At 42.3% G+C, this 23,954-nt stretch overlaps 1 protein-coding gene and 1 non-coding gene across 2 annotated transcripts in view; one reads left to right on the forward strand and one right to left on the reverse strand.

Moving 5' to 3' along the window:
• OCA2 (OCA2 melanosomal transmembrane protein) overlaps positions 1–23,954 on the forward strand; it is a 284,959-nt gene that overhangs the window by 241,974 nt on the left and 19,031 nt on the right. Inside the window, exons 20-21 of the mRNA XM_070381524.1 lie at positions 1,032–1,091; positions 1,754–1,858. Coding sequence (XP_070237625.1) covers positions 1,032–1,091; positions 1,754–1,858 — 165 coding nt within the window. The remainder of the gene's footprint in view (positions 1–1,031; positions 1,092–1,753; positions 1,859–23,954) is intronic.
• Positions 22,979–23,932, reverse strand: LOC102264617 (chromobox protein homolog 1). The gene has a single exon (XR_011466572.1). It is a non-coding gene; the product is annotated as a chromobox protein homolog 1 (transcript).

Genomic DNA, 23,954 nt, shown 5'->3' on the forward strand with positions numbered 1-23,954 from the left:
TTGCTCACAGCTCAGTGGCAATGGCAGTGCCTGAAACACTCACTTCTAGGGTCAGAGATAACAGTTGCAGTTTGTACTGCCACTGGCACTTGTCTCTGGCACTTGCAGAGGTGTGGTCCTGTCATCTGTGACCTCGTGAAATTTGAGGGTCCCTGAGATAATGATCTCTTGCCTTTGTGGCAGGCCCAGGCTTTTTCCTTGACTTCCTCAGCTATGTAGTACTAGCCCCCTCAGACTGTCTTCGTGGTAGGCAACCCCAGTTCTATCCCTGGGATCTGACCTCTGAAGCCTGAGCCCTGGCACCAAGCCCCCACCTGCCCTGTGTACATGCAGACAACATCTCAAACTAGTGGGAACTGGCTAGCACTGACCTCTGTGCGGAGTTCTCTCCCTTTTCCCTCTGCACACCGATTGCTGTGCTCACCTCTGAGGCTCCAAAGCTCTCCTATGTGCCTGCCCATGAAGGTTTCCAAGTGTTCAGAAACTTTTCCTCCTTCATAGCTCCCTCCCAGAGGCACAGGTCCCATCTGGATTCCTTTGTCTCTTTTCTCATTTCTTTCACCCTACCTGTTTTGTGGAGATAAGTTGTCCTTGTTGAAAGTCCGAGGTCTTCTGCCAGCTCTCAGTTGGTGTTCAGTAAGAGGTGTTCCACAAGCAGGTGTATTTTTGATGTATTTGTGGGGAGAAAGGTGATATTCGTGTCTTACTACTCTGCCCTCTTGAAGGTCTTCCCCACAGTGGTCTTAAAAAGAAATGGCTTTCTATCCAAATTTAAATTTAACATGGACTCTAATACAAATTAATGTTTGTATTAATGTGAACTGGCAGAAGTTCCTCCCAGTGCCACTCTGCTCTCATCTTGAAGAATCTTCAGTATCCATATGAGAGTAACTTATTTAGACTGTGTCTTTGATCTTTTATAAGCAATGAGAGCCCATGTTCACTTACTTTCATTTTAAAGATATGTTTTTAAGCCTTTGCATTTCTTCTCAGTTTAAAACTGATTCTCATCATACATTTATTTCTTCTAGGCATTGGCACATCTCCACTTAATAGAATATGTTGGAGAACAGACTGCTTTGCTAATAAAGGTACATTGAATACTGAAATATAATGTGCTCCAGCCACCATTCCTTTGATTTTTGTAAAAAAAGAAAAAAAATATTAGAATAGATCTCATTCATTATGTAAAAAATATAACAGGGAACCTGTTTTAGCCTATGTAGGCTAGAGATGAAAAGAGACTTTTTTCAAGGAATATATAATTACAGATGCTCGCAATTTTTCTATTAGCCTTTAGTTGAAACCTTTCTAGGAAGGAGAACAATTGAGACAGTAGTCTGAGTAAGTGATGCACAGAGGTCTTAACCCAAGGAGTTTGCCAGGAAGTGAGGTCAGTGTGCCTAGTGTGGCATCTGGTGTCCCATCAGGTCATCAGGAACAGGGACACTCTGCTTTCCGCACTCCCCTCACCCCACACTGATCCAAGGGTTAGTTGGTTTGAGCATGGTTTGGAGTTACTACTCTGAATTACTCATAGACTCTGTCCCAGGCTCCTGGTAGGTGTTGGAAAAGTCCAGATAGTGCTGTTTGTACACCAGAGTTGCCTTTGGTTTCCTGTGTGGAAGAGGAAGGAACAGGAGCCCTGTTATCTCTTTGGAGTCCCCCGTGTCCCACCAACAAATCCTCAGTGTGTGTGTGTATGCTTTTTGCAGCTATGGTAAACAGTCCTACTTTTATCTGCTGCTTTCAGATGGTCCCTGAAGATCAGCGCCTTACAGCTGCCATCATCCTGGTGGTCTGGGTCTCAGGCATCACATCCTCCCTGATTGACAACATCCCATTCACTGCTACTATGGTGAGTCAAAGTATCTTCCATGTGATGAGGACCCAGATTTCACTTTCACACAACCTGGGCTCACCCTTCCTTTCAGAGGAAGCTGAGAGTGAGCCCTGTCCCTAGGCTGTGCTCACAGGTTTAGGGGACAGATGTGATGAATCCCAAACAGCAGCTGGGAGCTAAGGCCTTATAGCTGCTGTGGGTAGTGAATCCCAGGATGGCTGGTTTTTTTAGGGTCAGTCTGACTGGGAGTTGCCACCTCTCATGGAAAAGACAGTCTTTCTTTTTTGTTTCTTTAAAGAAAATTCACTTCAGTCACTCAGTCATGTTTGAATCTTTGCAACCCCATGGACTGCAGCACGCCAGGTGTCCCTGTCCATCACCAACTCCTGGAGCTTGCTCAAACTCATGTCCATCAAGTCTGTGATGCTATCCAACCATCTCATCCTCTGTCATCTCCTTCTCCTCCTGCCCTCAATCTTTCCCAGCATCAGGGTCTTTTCCAATGAGTCAGCTCTTCCCATCACGTGGCCAAAATATTGGAGTTTTAGCTTCAGTGTCAGTCCCTCCAGTGAATATTCAGGGCTGATTTCCTTTAGGATGGACTGGTTGGATCTCCTGCAGTCCAAGGGACTCTCAAGAGTCTTCTCCAACACCACAGTTCAAAAGCATCAGTTCTTTGACACTCAGCTTTCTTTATGGTCTAACTCTCACATCCATACATGACTACTGGAAAAGCCATAGCTTTGACTAGATGGACCTTTGTTGGCAAAGTAATGTCTCTGCTTTTTAATATACTGTCTAGGTTGGTCATAGCATTTCTCCCAAGGAGCAAGTATCTTAATTTCATGGCTGCACTCACCATCTGCAGTGATTTTGGAGCACAAGAAAGTGAAAACTCTCGCTACTTTCCATGAAGTGATGGGACAAGATGCCATGATCTTGGTTTTCAGAATGTTGAGTTTTAAGCTAGCTTTTTCACTCTCCTCTTTCACCTTCATCAAGAGGCTCTTTAGTTCTTCTGTACTTTCTGCCATAATGGTGATGATGTTTCTCCCTGCAATTTTGATTCCAGCTTATACTTCAGCCAGCCAAGCATTTTGCATGATGTACTCTGCATATAAGTAAAATGAGCAGTGTGACAATATATAGCCTTGACCTACTAATTTCCTGATTTGGAGCCAGTCTTTTGTTCCAGGTCCAGTTCTAACTGTTGCTTCTTGACCTGCATACAGATTTCTCAGGAGGCAGGTAAGGTGGTCTGGTATTACCATTTCTTTAAGAATTTTCAGTTTGTTGTGATCCACACAAAGGCTTTGGTTTAGTCACTCAAGCAGAAGTAGATGTTTTTTTTCTGGAACTCTCTTGCTTTTTCTATGATCCAACAGATGTTGGCAATTTGGTCTCTGGTTCCTCTGCCTTTTCTAAATCCAGCTTGAACATATGGAAGTTCATGGTTCATGTATTGTTGAAGTCTGGCTTGGAGAATTTTGAGCATTACTTTGCTAGCATGTGAAATCAGTGCAATTGTGTGGTAGTTTGAGCATTCTTTGGCATTGCCTTTCTTTGGGATTAGAATGAACACTGACCTTTTCGAGTCCTGTGACCACTGCTGAGTGTTGCAAATTTTCTGGCATATTGAATGCAGCACTTTCACAACATCATCTTTTAGGGTTTGAACTAGTTCAACTAGAATTCCATCACCTCCACTAGCTTTGTTCATAATGATGCTTCCTAAGACCCACTTGACTTCACATTCCAGGATGTCTAGCTCTAGGTGAGTGGTTATCTGGTCTTTTTTGTATTGGTCTTCTGTGTATTCTTGCCACCTCTTCTTAATATCTTTTGCTTCTGTTAGATCCATGCCATTTCTGTCCTGTATTGTGCCCATCTTTGCATGAAATGTTCCCTTGGTATCTCTAATTTTCTTGAAGAGGTCTCTAGTCTTTCGTATTCTATTGTTTTCCTCTATTTCTTTGCATTGATCACTGAGGAAGGCTTTATCTCTCCTTGCTATTCTTTGGAACTCTGCATTTTAATGTGTATATCTTTCTTTTTCTCCTTTACTTTTCACTTCTCTTCTTTTCACATCTATTTGTAAGGCCTCCTCAGACAACCATTTGGCCTTTTTGCATTTCATTTCCTTTGGGATGGTCTTGGTCACTGCCTCCTGTATAATGTCATGAACCTCCATCCATAGTTCTTCAGGCACTCAGTCTATCAGATCTAATCTCTTGAATCTATTTATCGCTTCCACTGCATAAATATAAGGGATTTTATTTAGGTCACACTTGAATGGTCTAGTGGTTTTCCCTACTTCCTTCAATTTATGTCTGAATTTGGCAATAAGGAGTTTCTGATTTGAGCCACAGTTACCTCCCGGTCTTGTTTTTGCTGACTGAATACAGCTTGTCCATCTTTGGATGCAGAGAACATAATCAATCTGATTTTGGTATTGATCATCTGGTGATGTCCATGTGTAGAGTCTTCTCTTGTGTTTTTGGAAGAGGGTGTTTGTTGTGACCAGTGCATGCTCTTGACAAAACTCTGCTAGCCTTTGTCCTGTTTCATTTTGAACTCCAAGGCGAAATTTGCCCGTTACTTCAGGCATCTCTTGACTTCCTACTTTTGCACTCCAGTCCCCTATAATGAAAAGGACATATTTTTTGGGTGTTAGTTGTAGAATTTCTTGTAGGTCTTTATAGAACTGTCCAACTTCAACTTCTTCAGCATTACTGGTTGGGATATAGACTTGGATTACTGTGATATTGAATGGTTTGCCTTGGAAACAAACAGAGATCATTCTGTTGTTTTTGAGATTGCACCCAAATACTGCATTTTAGACTCTTTTGTTGACTATGAGGGTTAGTCCATTTCTTCTAAGGGATTCTTGCCCAAAGTAATAGATATAATGGTCATCTGAGTTAAATTTGCCCATTCCAGTCCATTTTAGCTCACTGATTCCTAAAATGTCAATGTTCCCTCTTGCCATCTCCTGTTTGACTACTTTCAATTTTCCTTGATTCATGGACCTAACATTCCAGGTTCCTATGCAATATTGTTCTTTATAGTATTGGACTTTACTTCCATCACCAGTCACATCCACAATTGGGTGTTCTTTTTGCTTTGGCTCCGTCTCTTTATCCTTTCTGGATTTATTTCTCCACTCTTCTCCAGTAGCATATTGGGGACCTACTGACCTGGAGAGTTCTTCTTTCAGTGTCATATCTTTTTGCCTTTTCATACTGTTCATGGGGTTTTCAAGGCAAGAATACTGAAATGGTTTGCCATTCCCTTCTCCAGTGGACCAAAATTTGTCAGAACTCTCCACCATGACCCATCCGTCTTGGGTGGCCCTTTATGGAATGGCTCATAGTTTCATTGAGTTAGATAAGGCTGTGGTCCATGTAATCAGTTTGATTAGTTTTCTGTGAATGTAGTTTTCATTCTGTCTGCCCTCTGAGGGATAAGGATAAGAGGCTTATTGAAGCCTCCTGATGGGAGAGACTAACTGTGGGGGAATCTGGGTCTTGTTCTGATGGGTGGGACCATGCTCAGTTCAGTTCAGTTCAGTTCAGTCGCCCAGTCATGTCTGACTCTTTGCGACCCCCTAAATCGCAGCATGCCAGGCCTCCCTGTCCGTCACCAACTCCAGGAGTTCACTCAGACTCACGTCCATCGAGTCAGTGATGCCATCCAGCCATCTCATCCTCTGTCGTCCCCTTCTCCTGTCCCCAATCCCTCCCAGCATCAGAGTCTTCTCCAATGAGTCAACTCTTCGCATGAGGTGGCCAAAGTACTGGAGTTTCAGCTTTAGCATCATTCCTTCCAAAGAAATCCCAGGGCTGATCTCCTTCAGGATGGACTGGTTGGATCTCCTTGCAGTCCAAGGGACTCTCAAGAGTCTTCTCCAACACCACAGTTCAAAAGCATCAATTCTTCGGCACTCAGCCTTCTTCACAGTCCAACTCTCACATCCATACATGACCACGGAAAAAACCATAGCCTTGACTAGACAGACCTTTGTTGGCAAATTAATGTCTCTGCTTTTGAATATGCTATCTAGGTTGGACATAACTTTCCTTCCAAGGAGTAAGCGTCTTTTAATTTCATAGCTGCAGTCACCATCTGTAGTGATTTTGGAGCCCAGAAAAATAAAATCTGACACTGTTTCCACTGTTTCTCCATCTATTTCCCATGAAGTGATGGGACCGGATGCCATGATCTTCGTTTTCTGAATGTTGAGCTTTAAGCCAACTTTTTCACTCTCCACTTTCACTTTCATCAAGAGGCTTTTGAGTTCCTCTTCACTTTCTGCCATAAGGGTGGTGTCATCTGCATATCTGAGGTTATTGATATTTCTCCTGGCAGTCTTAATTCCCGCTTGTGCTTCTTCCAGTCCAGCGTTTCTCATGATGTACTCTGCATATACATTAAATAAGCAGGGTGATAATATACAGCCTTGATGTACTCCTTTTCCTATTTGGAACCAGTCTGTTGTTCCATGTCCAGCTCTAACTGTTGCTTCCTAACCTGCATACAGATTTCTCAAGAGTCAGGTCAGGTGGTCTGGTATTCCCATCTCTTTCAGAATTTTCCACAGTTTCTTGTGATCCACACAGTCAAAGTCTTTGGCTAGTCAATAAAGCAGAAATAGATGTTTTTCTGGAACTCTCTTGCTTTTTTGATGATCCAGCGGATGTTGACAATTTGATCTCTGGTTCCTCTGCCTTTTCTAAAACCAGCTTGAACATCAGGAAGTTCATCGTTCACGAATTGTTGAAGCCTGGCTTGGAGAATTTTGAGCATTACTTTACTAGCATGTGAGATGGGGCCATGCTCAGTAAATCTTTAATCCAATTTTCTGTTGATGGGTGGGGTTGTGTTTCCTCCCTGTTGTTTGACCTGAGACCAAACTATTGTGGAGGTAATGAAGATAATGGCGACCTCCTTCAAAAGGTCCCATACATGTACTGTCTCACTCAGTGCCCTCAACCCTGCAGCAGACCACCACCAACCCACACCTCTGCTGGAGACTCCTGGACACACACAGGCAAATCTGGGTCAGTCTCTTGTAGGGTCACTGATCCTTTCTCTCAGGTCCTGTTGTGTACAAGGTTTTCCCTCCAAGAGTCTGTTTTTCCAGTCCTGTGTAAGTTTTGGTGGCTCTATGGTGGGGTTAATGGCGACCTCCTCCAAGAGGACTTATACCACACCCAGCTCTGCGGCACCCAGAGCCCCTGCCCCACCTCTGCAGGTGATACTCAAACACTCAAAAGCAAGTCTGTCTCAGTCTCTGTGGGGTCTCCTGGTGAGCAAGTTTTGTTTGTCTGAGTGTCTCTGGCGGGTATGGGGTTTGATTCTAAATGTGATTTTGCCCCTCCTAATGTCTTGCTGGGGCTTCTCTTTTGCCCTTGGACATGGGATATCTTTTTTTGGTGGGATCCGTGGCTCAGATGGTAAAGCGTCTGCCTGCAATGCGGGAGACCTGGGATTGATTCCTGGGTTGGGAAGATCCCCTGGAGAAGGAAATGGCAATCCACTCCAGCACTCTTGCCTGGAAGATCCCATGGACGGAGGAGCCTGATAGGCTACAGTCCATGGGGTCACAAAGAGTTGGACACGACTGAGCGACTTCACTTCACTTCAACATTCTTCTGTCAATGGTTGTTCAGCAGTGAGTTGTAATTTTGGAGTTTTCACAGGAGATGATGAGTGCACATTCTTCTTCTCTGCCATCTTGTGGAGTATTCTAATCTATACCCAGACCATAACCAGTTATACGATCTCAAGGAAGAGCAGGTTGGTCCCTCACTCCAACGCTGCCCCTGCCTTATAAAAACTTCCTTCCCTTCACACTCAACTTGCCCCAACCTGAACATTGAAAGAAAACCAGAAGACATTAAAAACAGCTGGAAAACATTAAAAACAATTGGAAAACATTAAAGACAGAGGCTGGTTGAAGGTGTTAATCTTTTTTCGTACAAAGGCAGAATCTATTTTAACTGTCCAGGGTGGCTTCTTGGAGAAGGAAATGGCAACCCACTCCAGTATTCTTGCCTGGAGAATCCCATGGACAGAGGAGCCTGGCAGGCTGCAGTCCATGGGATTGCAATGAGCTGGACATGACTAAGTGACTGACACTTTCACTTTCACTTTCAGGGTAGCTTCTGATGCTATGGCCTGGAGAGGATTTTGAATTCTCTGTGTGATCTCGACACAAGCAGAGATCAAGGGTCCATATTACAGGCCTTTTACAAGGCTGTTGTGCCCTGCTCCTGCTGTGTCTTCTGACATCACTGATATTCAACTTAGGGCAGAATTGTCAATCCCTGGCATGACAGTGTAAAGGTGAGAAAAGGAAGCTGGAGTCCTGTCACAGCACCTGGGGTCACAGGTGTGCTGGGTGTATGTGAACACTTCTTATGTCTGGATCCTAGACAAGAGTATTCTCTCTTGTTCTTGTGACCTTGAGGGCTACACCTCTCTCACAGGACCTTAGGGTGACTGGGACTCTTCATTACCACATATTGCTTGAAATCACAGTGTCTGCTGGGTTGATGCTCCAGTAAACAAGCTATTGTTCTCCCATGGTCTGGGCTTGGTAATTCTGAGTTAATCCTCATTGTTTTTATTTGTTCATGAAGTCCTGAGATAGAGAAGTCATCTGGATGTTGTTGAATGTATTGGTCCTGCTCAGTGGGTGCTATCAATAACTGTGGTCCCACAGAGGGCCAGGGGCAGAAGTACCTCTCAGGCAGGGTAAAGCAACAGGGTCCTGGGCTTTGAGGTGCCAGATCAGTTTGTGTGTGAATTCCTTTCTTAGTTGAAATAGGGTGTATCCCGAACCTGCAGCTGCAGCCTGGAGGGTTTCATCAGTAAAACTTCATCTGTATTTCCTCAAAGCCAGGATGCTCAGAGCCAATGCACCCTACCATCTGGATGGCTTCCAGGTTTCAGGATCCAGAACCTCTTTTGGACTGAGCAAAATGGTCCCTGTCATTGAAAATTTAGATTCCTCTACTTTCTAAAAATATGACACTTTTGGTATTTTTCTTCTCTAAATTTTAAGTTACTTGAAATTTAAACTAAAAAAAAAAATACATCAAGGGAATCACAGAGGATAGTATAGCAAATATCTGTATGTTTACCCCCCAAAATGAGGAAAATTTATTCCCTTTGCCTCAGGTTTTCTTGTTTGTTTTGTTTTTAAGAAATAAAATATTATAAATGAATGTAATATTCTCTATTCCTTCTCTCAACCCCAATATTATTCTGTCCTTCCCTCTCCTGAGGGGACTAAGCTCATATATCTGAGGCATATTACTATGAAAGGATTAATGGAAAGATCGTGGTTTGTGTGAGTCAACGTGGGATGGAAACTAACTTATGAGAGAAAAAAAACAGCAGCTTCATGAACAGCTGGCAGACAGCTTCCTGCATCCCACAGATCTCTCAGCATTCAGTGGCTGCCTCAGAGGAGGGCCACTTGGGTTTCTGCCATAGTCTGGAAGTAGCATCAGATGTGACCTGTTATAGTCCTTGGATGGGAAGTGATCCCATGGCCCTGCCCAATTGCAGGAGCTTGGGTAGTATCTGGCACAGAGAGCTGGGTGGTCACTGAGGTCTTACACAACTGTCCCTTGCTCCCTCTTTTTTACTTGTCTGTCTTTTTCCACTTCTTTCTCATTTTGGGAGTGGTCAGGGGTGTGGTCTGTAGGATTTCATACTTAGATATCCCCGAAGTGTCCTTTTGAACTAGCATGTGACTAGTTTGCCATGTGTGAGAGCAGAGTTCTACACATCTACATGTACAAGCATGCCAATTGTTGTTAGAGCTCCTTTAGATTCACCATCCCTTCTCTAAACAGTAAATTCCGATAGAATGGATCACTTTATGGATTTATCTACTTAAACTGACAATTCAGCACAGTTTCTGTGAGTACTATGCCATTGGATTGGGCATTAGAGGTTCCTTATCTATGTCTTGTCTGAATGGTCATTTCTTTCACATTGTGTAGAGTCTCTCTTCATCTCTGATCTGATCCTCTGCTTGTTTTATCTTTTTCTTATTATTTTCAATCATTTTTAAGAATTATTTTTTAAATCTCTTTTTTTTCTTTTTTCTTTTTTTAAATTTTATTTTATTTTTAAACTTTACATAATTGTATTAGTTTTGCCAAATATCAAAATGAATCCACCACACGTTTACATGTGTTCCCCATCCTGAACCCTCCTCCCTCCTCCCTCCCCATACCATCCCTCTGGGTCATCCCAGTGCACCAGCCCCGAGCATCCTGTATCATGCATCGAGCCTGGTCTGGTGATTCATTTCACATATGATGTTATACATGTTTCAATGCCATTCTCCCAAATCATCCCACCCTCTCCCTCTCCCACAGAGTCCACAAGACTGTTCTATACACCTGTGTCTCTTACTGTCTCGCATACAGGGTTGTCGTTACCATCTTTCTAAATTCCATATATATGCGTTAGTATACTGTATTGGTGTTTTTCTTTCTGGCTTACTTCACTCTGTATAATAGGCTCCAGTTTCATCCATCTCATTAGAACTGATTTAAATGTATTCTTTTTAATGGCTGAGTAATATTTCATTGTGTACATGTACCACAGCTTTCTTATCCATTCATCTGCTGATGGACATCTAGGCTGCTTCCATGTTCCTGGCTATTATAAACAGGGCTGTGATGAACATCGGGGTACACATGTCTCTTTCAATTCTGGTTTCCTCAGTGTGTATGCCCAGCAGTGGGATTGCTGGATCATAAGGCAGTTCTATTTCCAGTTTTTTAAGGAATCTCCACACTGTTCTCCATAGTGGCTGTACTAATTTGCATTCCCACCAACAGTGTAAGAGGGTTCCCTTTTCTCCACACCCTCTCCAGCATTTATTGCTTGTAGACTTTTGGATCGCAGCCATTCTGACTGGCGTGAAATGGTACCTCACTGTGGTTTTGATTTGCATTTCTCTCATAATGAGTGATGTTGAGCATCTTTTCATGTGTTTGTTAGCCATTTGTATGTCTTCTTTGGAGATATGTCTGTTTAGGTCTTTGGCCCATTTTTTGATTGGGTGGTTTATTTTTCTGGAATTGGGCTGCAGGAGTTGCTTGTATATTTTTGAGATTAATTCTTTGTCAGTTGTTTCATTTGCTATTATTTTCTCCCATTCTGAAGGCTATCTTTTCACCTTGCTTATAGTTTCCTTTGTTGTGCAGAAGCTTTTAATTTTACATAGGTCCCATTTATTTATTTTTGCTTTTATTTTTTATTTATTTATTTTTTACAGTTCTTCTTTTTCTTTTTTTAATTTTATTTTATTTTTAAACTTTATAATATTGTATTGGTTTTGCCAAATATCAAAATGAATCTGCCACAAGTATATATGTGTTCCCCATCCTGAACCCTCCTCCCTCCTCCCTCCCCATACCATCCCTCTGGGTCGTCCCAGTGCACCAGCCCCAAGCATCCAGTATCGTGCATCGAACCTGGACTGGCGACTCATTCCATATATGATATTATACGTATTTCAATGCCATTCTCCCAAATCATCCCACCCTCTCCCTCTCCCACATAGTCCAAAAGACTATTCTATACATCAGTGTCTCTTTTGCTGTCTCGTATACAGGGGTATTGTTACCATCTTTCTAAATTCCATATATATGCGTTAGTATACTGTATTGGTGTTTTTCTTTCTGGCTTACTTCACTCTGTATAAAGAGGTGGGTCATACAGGATCCTGGTGTAATTTATGTTGGAGACTGTTTTGCTTATGTTCTCCTTTAGGAGTTTTATAGTTTCTGGTCTTATGTCTAGATCTTTAATCCATTTTGAGTTTATTTTTGTGCATGGTGTTAGAAGATCATGGCATCTGGTCCCACCACTTTATGGGAAATAGATGGGGAAAAAGTGGAAACAGTGTCAGACTTTATTTTTCTGGGCTCCAAAATCACTGCAGATGGTGACTGCAGCCATGAAATTAAAAGACGCTTACTCCTTGGAAGGAAACTTATGAGCAACCTAGATAGCATATTCAAAAACAGAGACATTAATTTGCCAACAAATGTCCGTCTAGTCAAGGCTATGGTTTTTCCTGTGGTCATGTATGGATGTGAGAGTTGGACTGTGAAGAAGGCTGAGTGCTGAAGAATTGATGCTTTTGAACTGTGGTGTTGGAGAAGACTCTTGAGAGTCCCTTGGACTGCAAGGAGATCCAACCAGTCCATCCTGAAGGAGATCAGCCCTGGGATTTCTTTGGAAGGAATGATGCTAAAGCTGAAACTCCAGTACTTTGGCCACCTCATGTGAAGAGTTGACTCATTGGAAAAGACTCTGATGCTGGGAGGGATTGGGGGCAGGAGGAGAAGGGGACGACAGAGGATGAGATGGCTGGATGGCATCACTGACTCGATGGATGTGAGTCTGAGTGAACTCTGGGAGTTGGTGATGGACAGGGAGGCCTGGCGTGCTGCAGTTCATGGGGTTGCAAACAGTCGGACACGACTAAGAGACTGATCTGATCTGATGGTGTTAGAAAGTGTTCTAGTTTCATTCTTTTACAAGTGGTTGACCAGTTTTCCCAGCACCACTTGTTAAAGAGATTGTGCTAAGGGGAAAGTTCATAGTTTTTCTCCTGTAATTGAGATCTAATCTTACTGCATAATGGTCAGAAAATATGCTTGGAATGATTTCAATTTTTTTGAATTTACCAAGGCTAGATTTATGGCCCAGGATGTGATCTATCCTGGAGAAGGTTCCATGTGTGCTTGAGAAAAAAGTGAAATTCATTGTTTTGGGGTGAAATGTCCTATAGATATCAATTAGGTCTAACTGGTCTATTGTATCATTTAAAGTTTGGGTTTCTTTGTTAATTTTCTGTTTAGTTGATCTATCCATAGTTGTAAGTGGGGTATTAAGGTCTCCCACTATTATTGTGTTATTATTTCCCCTTTCACACTTGTTAGCATTTGTCTTACATATTGCTTTGCTCCTATGTTGGGTGCATATATATTTATAATTGTTATATCTTCTTCTTGGATTGATCCTTTGATCATTATGTAGTGTCCTTCTTTGTCTCTTTTCATGGCCTTTATTTCAAAGTCTATTGTATCTGATATGAGCATTGCTACTCCTGCTTTCTTTTGGTCTCTATTTGTATGGAATATCTTTTTCTAGCCCTTCACTTTCAGTCTGTATGTGTCCCTTGTTTTGAGGTGAGTCTCTTGTAGCCAACATATATAGGGGTCTTGTTTTTGTATCCATTCAGCCAGTCTTTGTCTTTTGGTTGGGGCATTCAACCCATTTACGTTTAAGGTAATTATTGATAAGTATGATCCCTTTGCCATTTACTTTATTGCTTTGGATTTGAGTTTATACACCCATTTTTTTGTTTCCTGTCTAGAGAAGATCCTTTAGCCTTTGTTGTAGAGCTGGTTTGGTGGTGCTGAATTCTCTTAGATTTTGCTTGTCTGTAAAGCTTTTGATTTCTCCTTCATATTTGAATGAGATCGTTGCTGGGTACAGTAATATGGGCTGTAGGTTATTTTCTTTCATCACTTTAACTATGTCTTGCCATAGTTTCTGTTGAAAGATCAGCTGTTATCCTTATGGGAATTCCCTTGTGTGTTATTTGTTGTTTTTCCCTTGCTGCTTTTAATATTTGTTCTTTGTGTTCGATCTTTGTTAATTTGATTAATATGTCTCTGGGGTACAAAAAAGATCTTTATGACCCAGATAATCACGATCGTGTGGTCACTGACCTAGAGCCAGACACCCTGGAATGTGAAGTCAAGTGGGCCTTAGAAAGCATCACTACGAACAAAACTAGTGGAGGTGATAGAATTCCAGTTGAATGATTCCAAATCCTGAAAGGTGATGCTGTGAAAGTGCTGCACTCAATATGCCAGCAAATTTGGAAAATTCAGCAGTGGCCACAGGACTGGAAAAGGTCAGTTTTCATTCCAATCTCAAAGAAAGGCAATGCCAAAGAATGCTCAAACTACCACACAATTGCACTCATCTAACATGCTAGTAAAGTAATGCTCAAAATTCTCCAAGCCAGGCTTCAGCAATATGTGAACCATGAACTTCCTGATGTTCAAGCTGGTTTTAGAAAAGGCAGGGGAACCAGAGATCAAATTGCCAACATCCGCTGGACCATGGAAAAAGCAAGAGAGTTCCAGAAAAACATCTATTTCTGCTTTATTGACTATGCCAAAGCCTTTGACTGTGTGGATCACAATAAACTGTGGAGAATTCTGAAAGAGATGGGAATACCAGACCACCTGATCTGCCTCTTGAGAAATATATATATATATATGAAGTTTGCTTTAAAAAAATAGGTCTCTCTCTGTCTCTGTCTCTCTTTTTTTTTTTGCAAAGTAATAATAGGTTATAAAAATGAAAATTAAAGGAGTAATAGAGGACTTAAAAATTAAAAGAAATAAATAATGATAGTAAAATATATATCTAGGACCTTCTCTGGTGTTGTGGGCAGTGTGGTGTCAGTTCATTTTTGGATAGTTCCTTGATCCAGCTTATATTTCTCAAGATCTATAGGCCCCTTCCTATGTAGTCAGTACTAAGTACAGGGTTTTAATCTATTGCACCTGTCACTTCCAAGGCAGTTCCCTCTGTTTTAGCTTCTTCTGTTTGGTGGTCTCTTCAGTGTCTGATTTCCACCCTGACACAAGGCGGGTGGTGGTGGACACTTTTTTTAAGGCTCACTTGTTCAGTCGTGCTGTGGGGAGGGAGGGATGCTGCAAACAAATAGCACTGGCATCTGTGGGGAGTGCTCGCAGTGTCTCAGCCACACTGGGCCTGCCCCTGCTCACGGTGCATGTGCCCTCCCTGCCCACACAGCTCAGGCTCTAGGTTGCTCCACTGGGAACTGTCCGAGGCTGGCTCTGGGCTGCATGCACCTCCCAGGTCTAAGCTGCTCAGGTTCAGGCACTTGGGTAGTCCTCAGAGGCGCAGACTCCATAGGTCCTGCGTTTTGTGCCCTTCCCAGGTCTGAGCAGCTCAGGTGATGAGGTGTTTGGTGAGCCCAGTCACTGCGACTTATCGCCTCTGCCGTCCCTGCCCCTCGGTTTTCTGGGTGTACAACTGGTGCACCTTCTCAGGTGGATGATGACTGTCCAGAACCCCACGAAGTCTTAGCAAAGAAGCCTGCTTGCAATTTTGTAGATAATGTCTCTCTGGGGCTGCGATTGCCCCCTTCCGGCTCTGGCTGCCCGTCACTGGAAGGGGATGGTCTGCAGCCTGCTAGTTCTGTTCAGTCCTTTGTTCTGTGCGCAGTGCTGGTGGTGTCTTAGGGCTTTTCGCATGGTAGCTATCCCACAGTCTGGTTTGCTAGCCCAAGCTAGTTCACTCTGATTACCCTTGGGGCGTTCAGGCTCAATCCTTACTCTAAGCAATGCAGCCCGCGCCTCCCTGCCCAGCCCCCGCCTGCCAGTGGCAGATGCAGGCGTCTGCACTGCTTCTCCACTGGGGTAGTTACCGTTGGGCTCATAATCTGTGGATTTTAATTATTTATTTATTTTTCCTCCCTGTTATGTTGCCCTCTGTGCTTCCAAGGCTCACCACAGACTCGGCAGTGAGAATGTTTCCTGCTGTTTGGAAACTTCTCTCTTTTTAAGACTCCCTTCCCAGACGGAGCTCTGTCCCTACCTCTTTTGTTTCTTTTTTTGTCTTTTATATTTTTTCCTACCTCCTTTTGAAGACAATGGGCTGCTTTTCTGGGTGCCTGATGTCCTCTGCTGGCATTCAGAAGTTGTTTTGTGAAATTTACTCAGTGTTTAAACGTTCTTTTGATGAATTTGTGGGGGAGAAAGTGGTCTTCCCGTCCTATTCCTCTTCTGTCTTAGGACCGCCCCCCCCATACTTTTTCTTTTCTGATTCTTTTTCCCCTGTTATTTCCTGATTTCTCTTGGATTGATAAATCTCATCCTCTAACTGATTTGGATGGTGCTGATTTTATTCCTAAGTCTTTTTAGTGGGAATTTTTCTATTTGTAATGCATATAGTTGTATTTGCATTTCAATCAACAGTTGCAATCAACATGAGAAACAAAATATTGTCTGCCATATTAGTTAACAAAAGGCATTAACAAGGGACAGTCATCAGTGATTATAGCCCTCCACAGTGAACTGTGAGCCCTGAGACAACCCAGGATGTGAAAACACAGAATACTGGCCCCAGATAGCTGAAATGCCTATCAAAAGAATGATTTCAATGAGTCAAGACTCTTGTATCTTCCTATATATGGAGAAGAGTTAAATTCCTTAACTTGAGATGTCTGGCTTTCTTTGCTTAACAATAATTTTTTTTTGACATTTAGATTACCTGTCCTTTGTAGTGAAACTCATATAGCCTGGCTCCCCCTCCTGACCTCTTTGGAGCAGTTTTCACAGGTTTATTTGAGATACTGCCTCCTGGGCTTGAAATCCTAAGAATATACACTGAATAAAACATGTGGACTAAAAAAAAAAATATTCACAGCCTAAAAGTTGATAGTTAGGTTCTATTCAGTGAAAACTTTTAGGACTCCAAGCCCGGGAGACAGCATCTCAAGTAACCCTGAGAGAATTGCTCCAAGGAAGCTAGGGGAAGAATTAGGTTATATAGAATTTTGCAACAAAAGGCAGGTAGTCTGAACATCAAAAGATCATTGTCAGTGAAAGGAAATCACATATCTCAAGTTAAGGAATTTAGCACTTTTCTATGTATGGGAAGATATGAGAGTCAGTTCACTGAAATAAATTGTCTGATGTGCACCTCACCTGTCTAGAGCTAGTATGCTGTGACTTCACAAGACTCCAAATTTTCTTAGGGCTCACCATAGGGAGTGGCTGCAGTCTGAGGGCTACTATTTATAGATGGTGGGTATTCTTTCCTTTCCTGAGTTCCCCTAGGGCTCATCCCCAAGGGCTGTGATTGCTGATGACTGGCGACTGGGACATCATTTGTTTACTGATATGGCAAGAAATATTCCAGTTTTCAAAGATAATTCTCAACTTTTAGGTTTTGTGATTTTTTTTTTTCAGTTGACAAATAGCACCCATTTTAGTAAGTTTAAGAGAAATAGGAGTATATCTAAGAATAGTATACAGATCATGGATTTTCTGAAAGACACCATGAGTAGGGGTTTTCTTCATGAGACCCGTAAGTTCTGCTGCTTTGCCTGGATTTCCTCTCCCATTGTTGGATCCTGAGTATCTGGACCTCTGTCACTTTGCTTTGAGCACACCTTGTTACATTGATCAAATCTCCAAGCCTACCTCTCAAGTAAAAGTGTATGGTTGGAGGAGGCCATGTCACATGCCTATTTATCTACAAAGTGGATGGGGAAAATGAGGTTGCCTTCTGCTTTGGGGACCCAGAGCTCATGAAACAGACTTCCCCAAATATAAGAGTTCCTCAGAGCCTCCTTTAATACCTACTTAAATGCTTTCATTACAATGCGTTCTGTATTTCCAGTGCAGGGCCTTACTTGTCCTTGGGTACCATAATAGTTTACACATAACTCTGCTAAAGTAGTCATCTGCTAAAGCTGCATTGTCTTATTTACTAGCATTGTGCCTGGTACAAGGAAGATGTTTAGCAAGGGTTTTAATATGACTAAAAAGGTACATAAGTTGCAATAGGTTAGTTTTTCCATAGTAAAGCTTTCTTTACATCTCCCTTGGCGTATCATCCTCCAGCAACTCTCTGTTATTTTCATTGAGGGAACTGAGCATCTCAGTGCTCACTATGTTTCTGAGAGTCACAGATAATATTGCCATACCATCTCTCTGCCAGGCCTCCTTGCCACCTGAGACATAACCCCATCTCTAATTGGGCTGGTGGCACTTTCCTTAGCATGTTGTTGGGCATCTTGTAACTTTGCCTGCAATATTCTTTGCTGCTGGTAATATCTATTCCTCTCAATTCTCTTCTTCAGTGTCCAAAGAGCTGGTTTTACCAATATATAGCTCTCTATGTTCCCCCAGAGGGAGGTTGTTTCTTCTCTGGATTCTTCTTTCTGGTATCCACTGTCATTGTGGGCCAAAGACACCAGAGGCTGGTGTAATGTGTCAGCACTGGGAAACTCTGGTGTGCCCTGAGAAGGCCTTGGGAATAGACAGATGTTATGAATGAGTTAGTGTTGGAGACACTGCAAAGTTCAGCAGATGTGAAGCTGAATCTGGCCTCTGTACCCCAATACCAAATTAAATCTCAGAGACAGAGTTTTGGGTGAAGTATTACAGAAAAAAATGTCTTTATTGCTTTGTCAAGCAAAGGGGGCAACAGCAGGCTAATGCCCTGAAAACTGTGTGTCCCAATACACAGTGGAGGTTGTATGGGAGGAGTTTTATAGTCAAGGGATGGTATTGCTGATCATGGTGCTTGCAGGACCTGCATTCCTTTAACTGAGAGATCTTCTGGCATCAGTGATAATGGGCAAACTGACCTTTGGAATGAACACTACATAAAGTAGTTAACATCTTCCACTTGGTGGGAGTTTTAGTTTGGCTGAAGAAGTAAGAAATGTTGTTAGGTGTATCCCTTGAGGGGCAACCAGAACCCTGGTCCAAGGCTGCACTATTTCTTGAATGCTCCTCCATTATCTCTATATCCCCTACCCTCCCTGATTAGCAACTGTTTGAACCTGCACTTTGGAACACAGGGAATGGGACAGAAGGGTTTTTGTGCCCTGGAGCTCCACAGGGTCCTGCTCAGTCAGTTTCAGAAGCTCTGCTTCCCTTGGATATTACTTCCTGACTACCACCCTGTGGATTATAGGTATTCATCACTTTTCCTTCCTTGCTGCACACCTTGTGGATATGGGATTTCCTCAATTTCAGCCCCCCAATTGTCTTTATTAAAAATCTGTGTGTATATAGATATCTCCCACTAGTTCTTGCCTCTGACAGATGCAATGAAATGAATGTGTCCTGGGGAGGTGATTTAGGTTTCCTGCCTGAGAGGATAACTCCTGCCCATTTCACATCCCTTCTTCCAACTAGGAGCATCTTCACTCTGCACAGTTGAGAGGTCCTCTGAATTTGGGGTGGGTTGAAGAAAGGGGGAATTGGGTTTTGTATGAGTTATCAATGGGCATCATTGTCCCTCTGCACCTCTGGCTGGAGTAGAAAGAACTCCAATGCCTCATGCTTTGCATTAGGTAATCTTTGTGGTCTGGGCTGTCTTACATGGACCTACAGAGTTTGGGCATTCTTAGAAGGGTAGTGCATCTTCTACTCTATAAATTATGATTTCTTGAGCTATTTCTGGGGCCAGATCCAACTAAACACCCCTTAGAGTACCTAGTTCTTACTGCACCAGTCTTGAGGAGTGGCATGATCAAGGTCTGGCTTCTATGTGCATTTTTATTTTGGTGAAATTCCCACATTCTCACTTCTGCTATTTTCCTGGAGGACTGAACAAGGAAACCCAAGAACATACTATAGAAATGGCAGATCAATCCAAGGGTAGAGATAGGTTTGCCCACTTATGGCTATTATACATGAAGAGAAAACACAGGAGCAGTGACTGGACCTTCTGCTGCCAGGCTTGCAGAACTACCTGTGTTTCGGTTAAACCTGATTCTGCTGTAAGAATACAGCTTTAGGCAGGATCATTCTTCAGGTCAAAAGCATGCATGTTCATGAGATTTAACAAGTGTGGAAATTTTATTTAACAGGGTTAGAAAACTGGCAGATATTGTCACCATTTCCAATGACTGGAAATGCCAGCCAATGTCTTGGTTGAGGGGTAAGGTCTCAGATGATGGCTCTTGATCAATTGGTGTGGAAATATTTCAATATTTTAAAAATATTTCCATAGAAGAAAATCCCTTTGATATCTGCCCACCTCTCCTTTTCTCCTCTTCTCTTATCTACAGTTGTCAGGGAGTTGTGGGAGCTACATGTGAGCCCAGATTTGTTTTTGTGAGCAGTTATTTTAGTCTTCCCAGAGCACTGCCTTAGAGACTGTATGGGAAAACTAAAATACACTGCTAATGACTGAGAATTCCCTGACAGTCTTTCTCAACTTAAACCTATCTTTTCAGCCTCATTTGCTTAAATAAGAAGAATTCTCAGATGATTTTCAAATTAAAATATGACTATTCCTGTGCAGGATGTTGAGTTAAAATTTGGTAATTTATGCATGATAAATTGAATATTTCCTGAAATGAAATATTTTGAGATATGGAATATTTCCTGCCATATCAGTAAACAAGGATGTCATAGTCATCAGTGTGAGTCAGTGAGCTTTGAGGAAACTCAGGAAAGAAAAGAATATCTGTCATTTAGCAGCCATCAGACTGTAGCCACTCCTTAAGGTGAGCCATGAGGAAACTCAGGTTGTGAAAACACAGGATACTGGCCCCAGATAGGTGAGATGCATATCAACAAAATGATTTCAGTGAGTGCAGACTCTTGCATATTCTCGTACATAGAAAAGTGCTTCCTAATAGCTCAGTTGGTAAAGAATCCTCCTACAATGCAAGAGACCCTAGTTTGATTTCTGGGTTGGGAAGATCTGCTAGAGAAGGGATAGGTTACCCATTTCATTATTCTTGGGCATCCCTTGTGGCTCAGCTGATAAAGAATCCACCTGCAATCCAGGAGACCTGGGTTCAATCCCTGGGTTGGGAAGATCCCCTGGAGAATGGAAAGGTTACCCATTCTAGTATTCTGGACTGGAGAATTTCATGGCTCAGTAGTTTTGGCACATGGGCTTAGAATTCCCATGGCATGTAGAATTTTCCCAGAGCAGGGATGAAATTTATATCCCCTGCATTGGCAGGTGGATTCGTAACCACCAGACCACAAGGGAGTGTGTGTATGTGTGTGCTCAGTCGAGTCCACCTCTTTGCAAGCCCACGGGCTATAGCCTGCCAGGCTCCTCTGTTCATGAAATTTTCCAAGCAAGGATACTTGAGTGTGTTGTCATTTCCTTCTCTAGGGTATCTTCCTGACCCAGGTATCGAAACTATATCTCCTGTGTCTCCCACAGTGACAGGCAGATTCTTTACTGCTGAGCACCAAGTCCATCTTTTTTCTTAATGTAGTCATTTGTTGTTATAAACTTCCTCTTAGAATCATTTTTTCTGTATCTAAAAACTTTTGGTGTGCTGTGTTTCCATTTTTGTCTAGATTTTAAAAATTTCCCTTTTGATCTTCTTTGACCCACTGATGCTTCAGGAGCATGTAGCTTCATTTCCAACATTCATTTCTGTATTTATGAGTTTTCCAGCTTTTTTCCTGTTATTTAGTTTCACACCATTGTAATTAGAAAAGATAATTGATATGATTTCACTTTTCTTAAATTTCTTAAGACTTGTTTTGTGGCTTAACATATGATCTGTCCTGGAGAATGCTCAGAGTGTGCTTGAGAAGAATGCATTTTGCTGCTATTGGATGGAATGTTCTATATATGAGTGTTGAATGTGAAAGTGAAAATCACTCAGTTGTGTCCAGCTCTTTGTGACCCCATGGACTATACAGTCCATGGAATTCTCCAGGCAAGAAACTGGAGTGGGTAGATATTCCATTCTCCAGGGGATCTTCCCAACCCAGGGACTGAACCCAGGTCTCCCTCATTGCAGGTGGGTTCTTTACCAGCTGAGCCACCAGGAAAGCCCAATACTGGAGTGGTTAGCCTATCCCTTCTCCAGTGGTTCTTCCTGACCCAGGAATTGAACTGAGGTCTCCTGCATTGCAGGTGTATTCTTTACTAGCTGAGCTACCAGGGAAGCCCATATGACTGCTAGGTCCATTTATTTAAAAGTGTAGTTCAGGTCCATATTTCCTCGTTGATTTTCTGTCTGGATGATCTGTTTATTGATTAAAATAAAGTATTGAAATACACTGATTTCTTAATATTTGCTTTATATAATTATGTACTCTGTTGTAGGGTACAGATATATTCACAATTGTAATAATCTATGGATGAATTGACCCCTTATATAATGGCTTTTTTTGTCTCCTAACCATTTTTTACTTAAAGTCTCTTTTGTCTGATATGAAAAAGCTACTTCTGCTCTCTTTCTACTTGTATGGATATCTTTTCCCATCACTCTACTTTGAGCCAATCAATATATGTCCTGTGGTAGCATATAGTTGGGTCTTTTTTTTTTTTTTTCAATTCCTTCAGTCACTCTGTGCCTTTTGATTGGAGAATTTAATCCATTTATATTTAAAGTAATTTTTAAAATAAATCTATATAGTTTTATTAAGACAAAAACTGACAGTGTTGATATGAAGTTTACATTTAAACAACTTTTCACAAAAACCTAACACAGGCCTAAAAATTACAATGGAGTTCTAGATGCAGATCAAGATGATGTCAACAACTGATGGATCTCATGACTCAAGACAGCGTTTTGGATTTTAGTTAGTTCTTAGGATTAAAAAATTTGTTTTGTTTTAAAGTGAACCACTGCCCCAGTATGAATATTTATCTTCTCCTGAGACCAGGGCTTTTGAAATCATTCAACTCTTGAACTTGTGCTGTCAGTGACTGAACCCTGCCACCAATGGTTTCAAAGTTCAAAAAACAGAGGCTCCAAGAGTTTTCCACCCTATGAGCACCGGCCCTTGTCTTTCCCTACTCACTTATCTCCTATACCACTCTCTGCCCTTCCCTAAATACTTCACCAGTGGCTTGGATGGAGAAGCTGATATTTGTAACTTCACAATAGGAAAAGAAAGGGTCTTCTTGTCAGTTTCATGAGTAGCACCTCTAAGACAGAATGATCTGCCTGTGTATACACTCCAGTAAGACTTATCCTCCTCAACCAGTTTCCATCCCCCAAATGGCAGCTTTGGTAGCTTCTTATTCCTTTGTTGGGAACAGCATTAAGCTCAGGCAGGGAATACCTTGGCTTCTAAGTTTCAGGCATTCACAGATTTTAAACAGTCTCTCACAGTCCTCATTTAGGTTGCCAATGACATTTTTTGAAAGGATACAATATTCTGGACACAGAACCCAATCATCATTAGTTGTTCTTTCCTTTGTTTCACCGTTTCCCCAAATTTTAACAAAAATGATCCTAACCCATCTCCTTCTTTTTCCACCCCACCCCACCCACCCCAAATAATACACCAGTAATAGCCAAAAACTACACACATGCTACGCTGTAAAAATGCAGAGTTAACACTATCGGGAAGAAGGCTGTGTGGGTTGTGGAGATGCTCTTTGAAGATCTACAGGACCTCTTGCTCTCCCACATCCCATTCTGCGTTTTGTCCTTCATAGAAGGCCCTTTGCTTTTTTTTAAAGCAAAGTTCAGAACGGGTTGCCTTGAAACACTGACCCTCCTTCCCCTCCACCGGGATGGGTGTGCAAACTGTACAGCATGGAACGGTTTTGAAGCCCTTGGGCTGCTGTAGGGCACAGAAACTATACTGGCTCTTCAAAGGACATCTTCTCAAGCCACCTTTATGGTGTCAAGACAAGGAGAACTCCTTCTTTCCCCACTTGAAACCCACAGTCAGATGTGACAGGGGCTGGTATTCAAGAAAGTTAATTCTTATCATCTTTTTTGTCATCATCCTCTGAGGGGTAAGAATGCCACGTCAGCCTTTCCTCATAGAAGGATATGACAACCTGCGGGCACTTGACATTGGCTTCCTTGGCAGGGACCAGATCAGCCTCATCAGAGTTCTTCCATTTCATTAGGAACATGAGTTCTCCACTGGAGTCCGTAGCTCCAATAATCCTCTCTGGTTCCAAACCCCGGGCAAAGCTTCGAGGCTTTTCTGACTCTTCTTTCTTCTTCTTTGGTTTGTTCTCCTCCCCCTTATCTTCCGAATCAGAATCAGCTTTGCGTTTGCCTCCCTCTGATTTATCTGTCTCGTGTGCTGTTTTCTGTGACTGCAGAAACTCAGCAATGAGGTCAGGGCAATCCAGGTTCTCTTCTGGTTCCCATGTGTTATCCTCATCTGAGAACCCCTTCCACTTTAGGAGATACTCCACTTTGGCCTTTACCACTCAACGGTCTAGAACTTTTTCCACCACATATTCTTCTTCCTCTTCTTCTAGCACCTCCTCCACTTTCTTCTTGTTTTGTTTTTTCCCCATAGTGCCCGCCAGCTTTCTGGTA

Source organism: Bos mutus, chromosome 2 (assembly GCF_027580195.1).
Source record: "Bos mutus isolate GX-2022 chromosome 2, NWIPB_WYAK_1.1, whole genome shotgun sequence".
NCBI classification, from domain to species: domain Eukaryota; kingdom Metazoa; phylum Chordata; class Mammalia; order Artiodactyla; family Bovidae; genus Bos; species Bos mutus.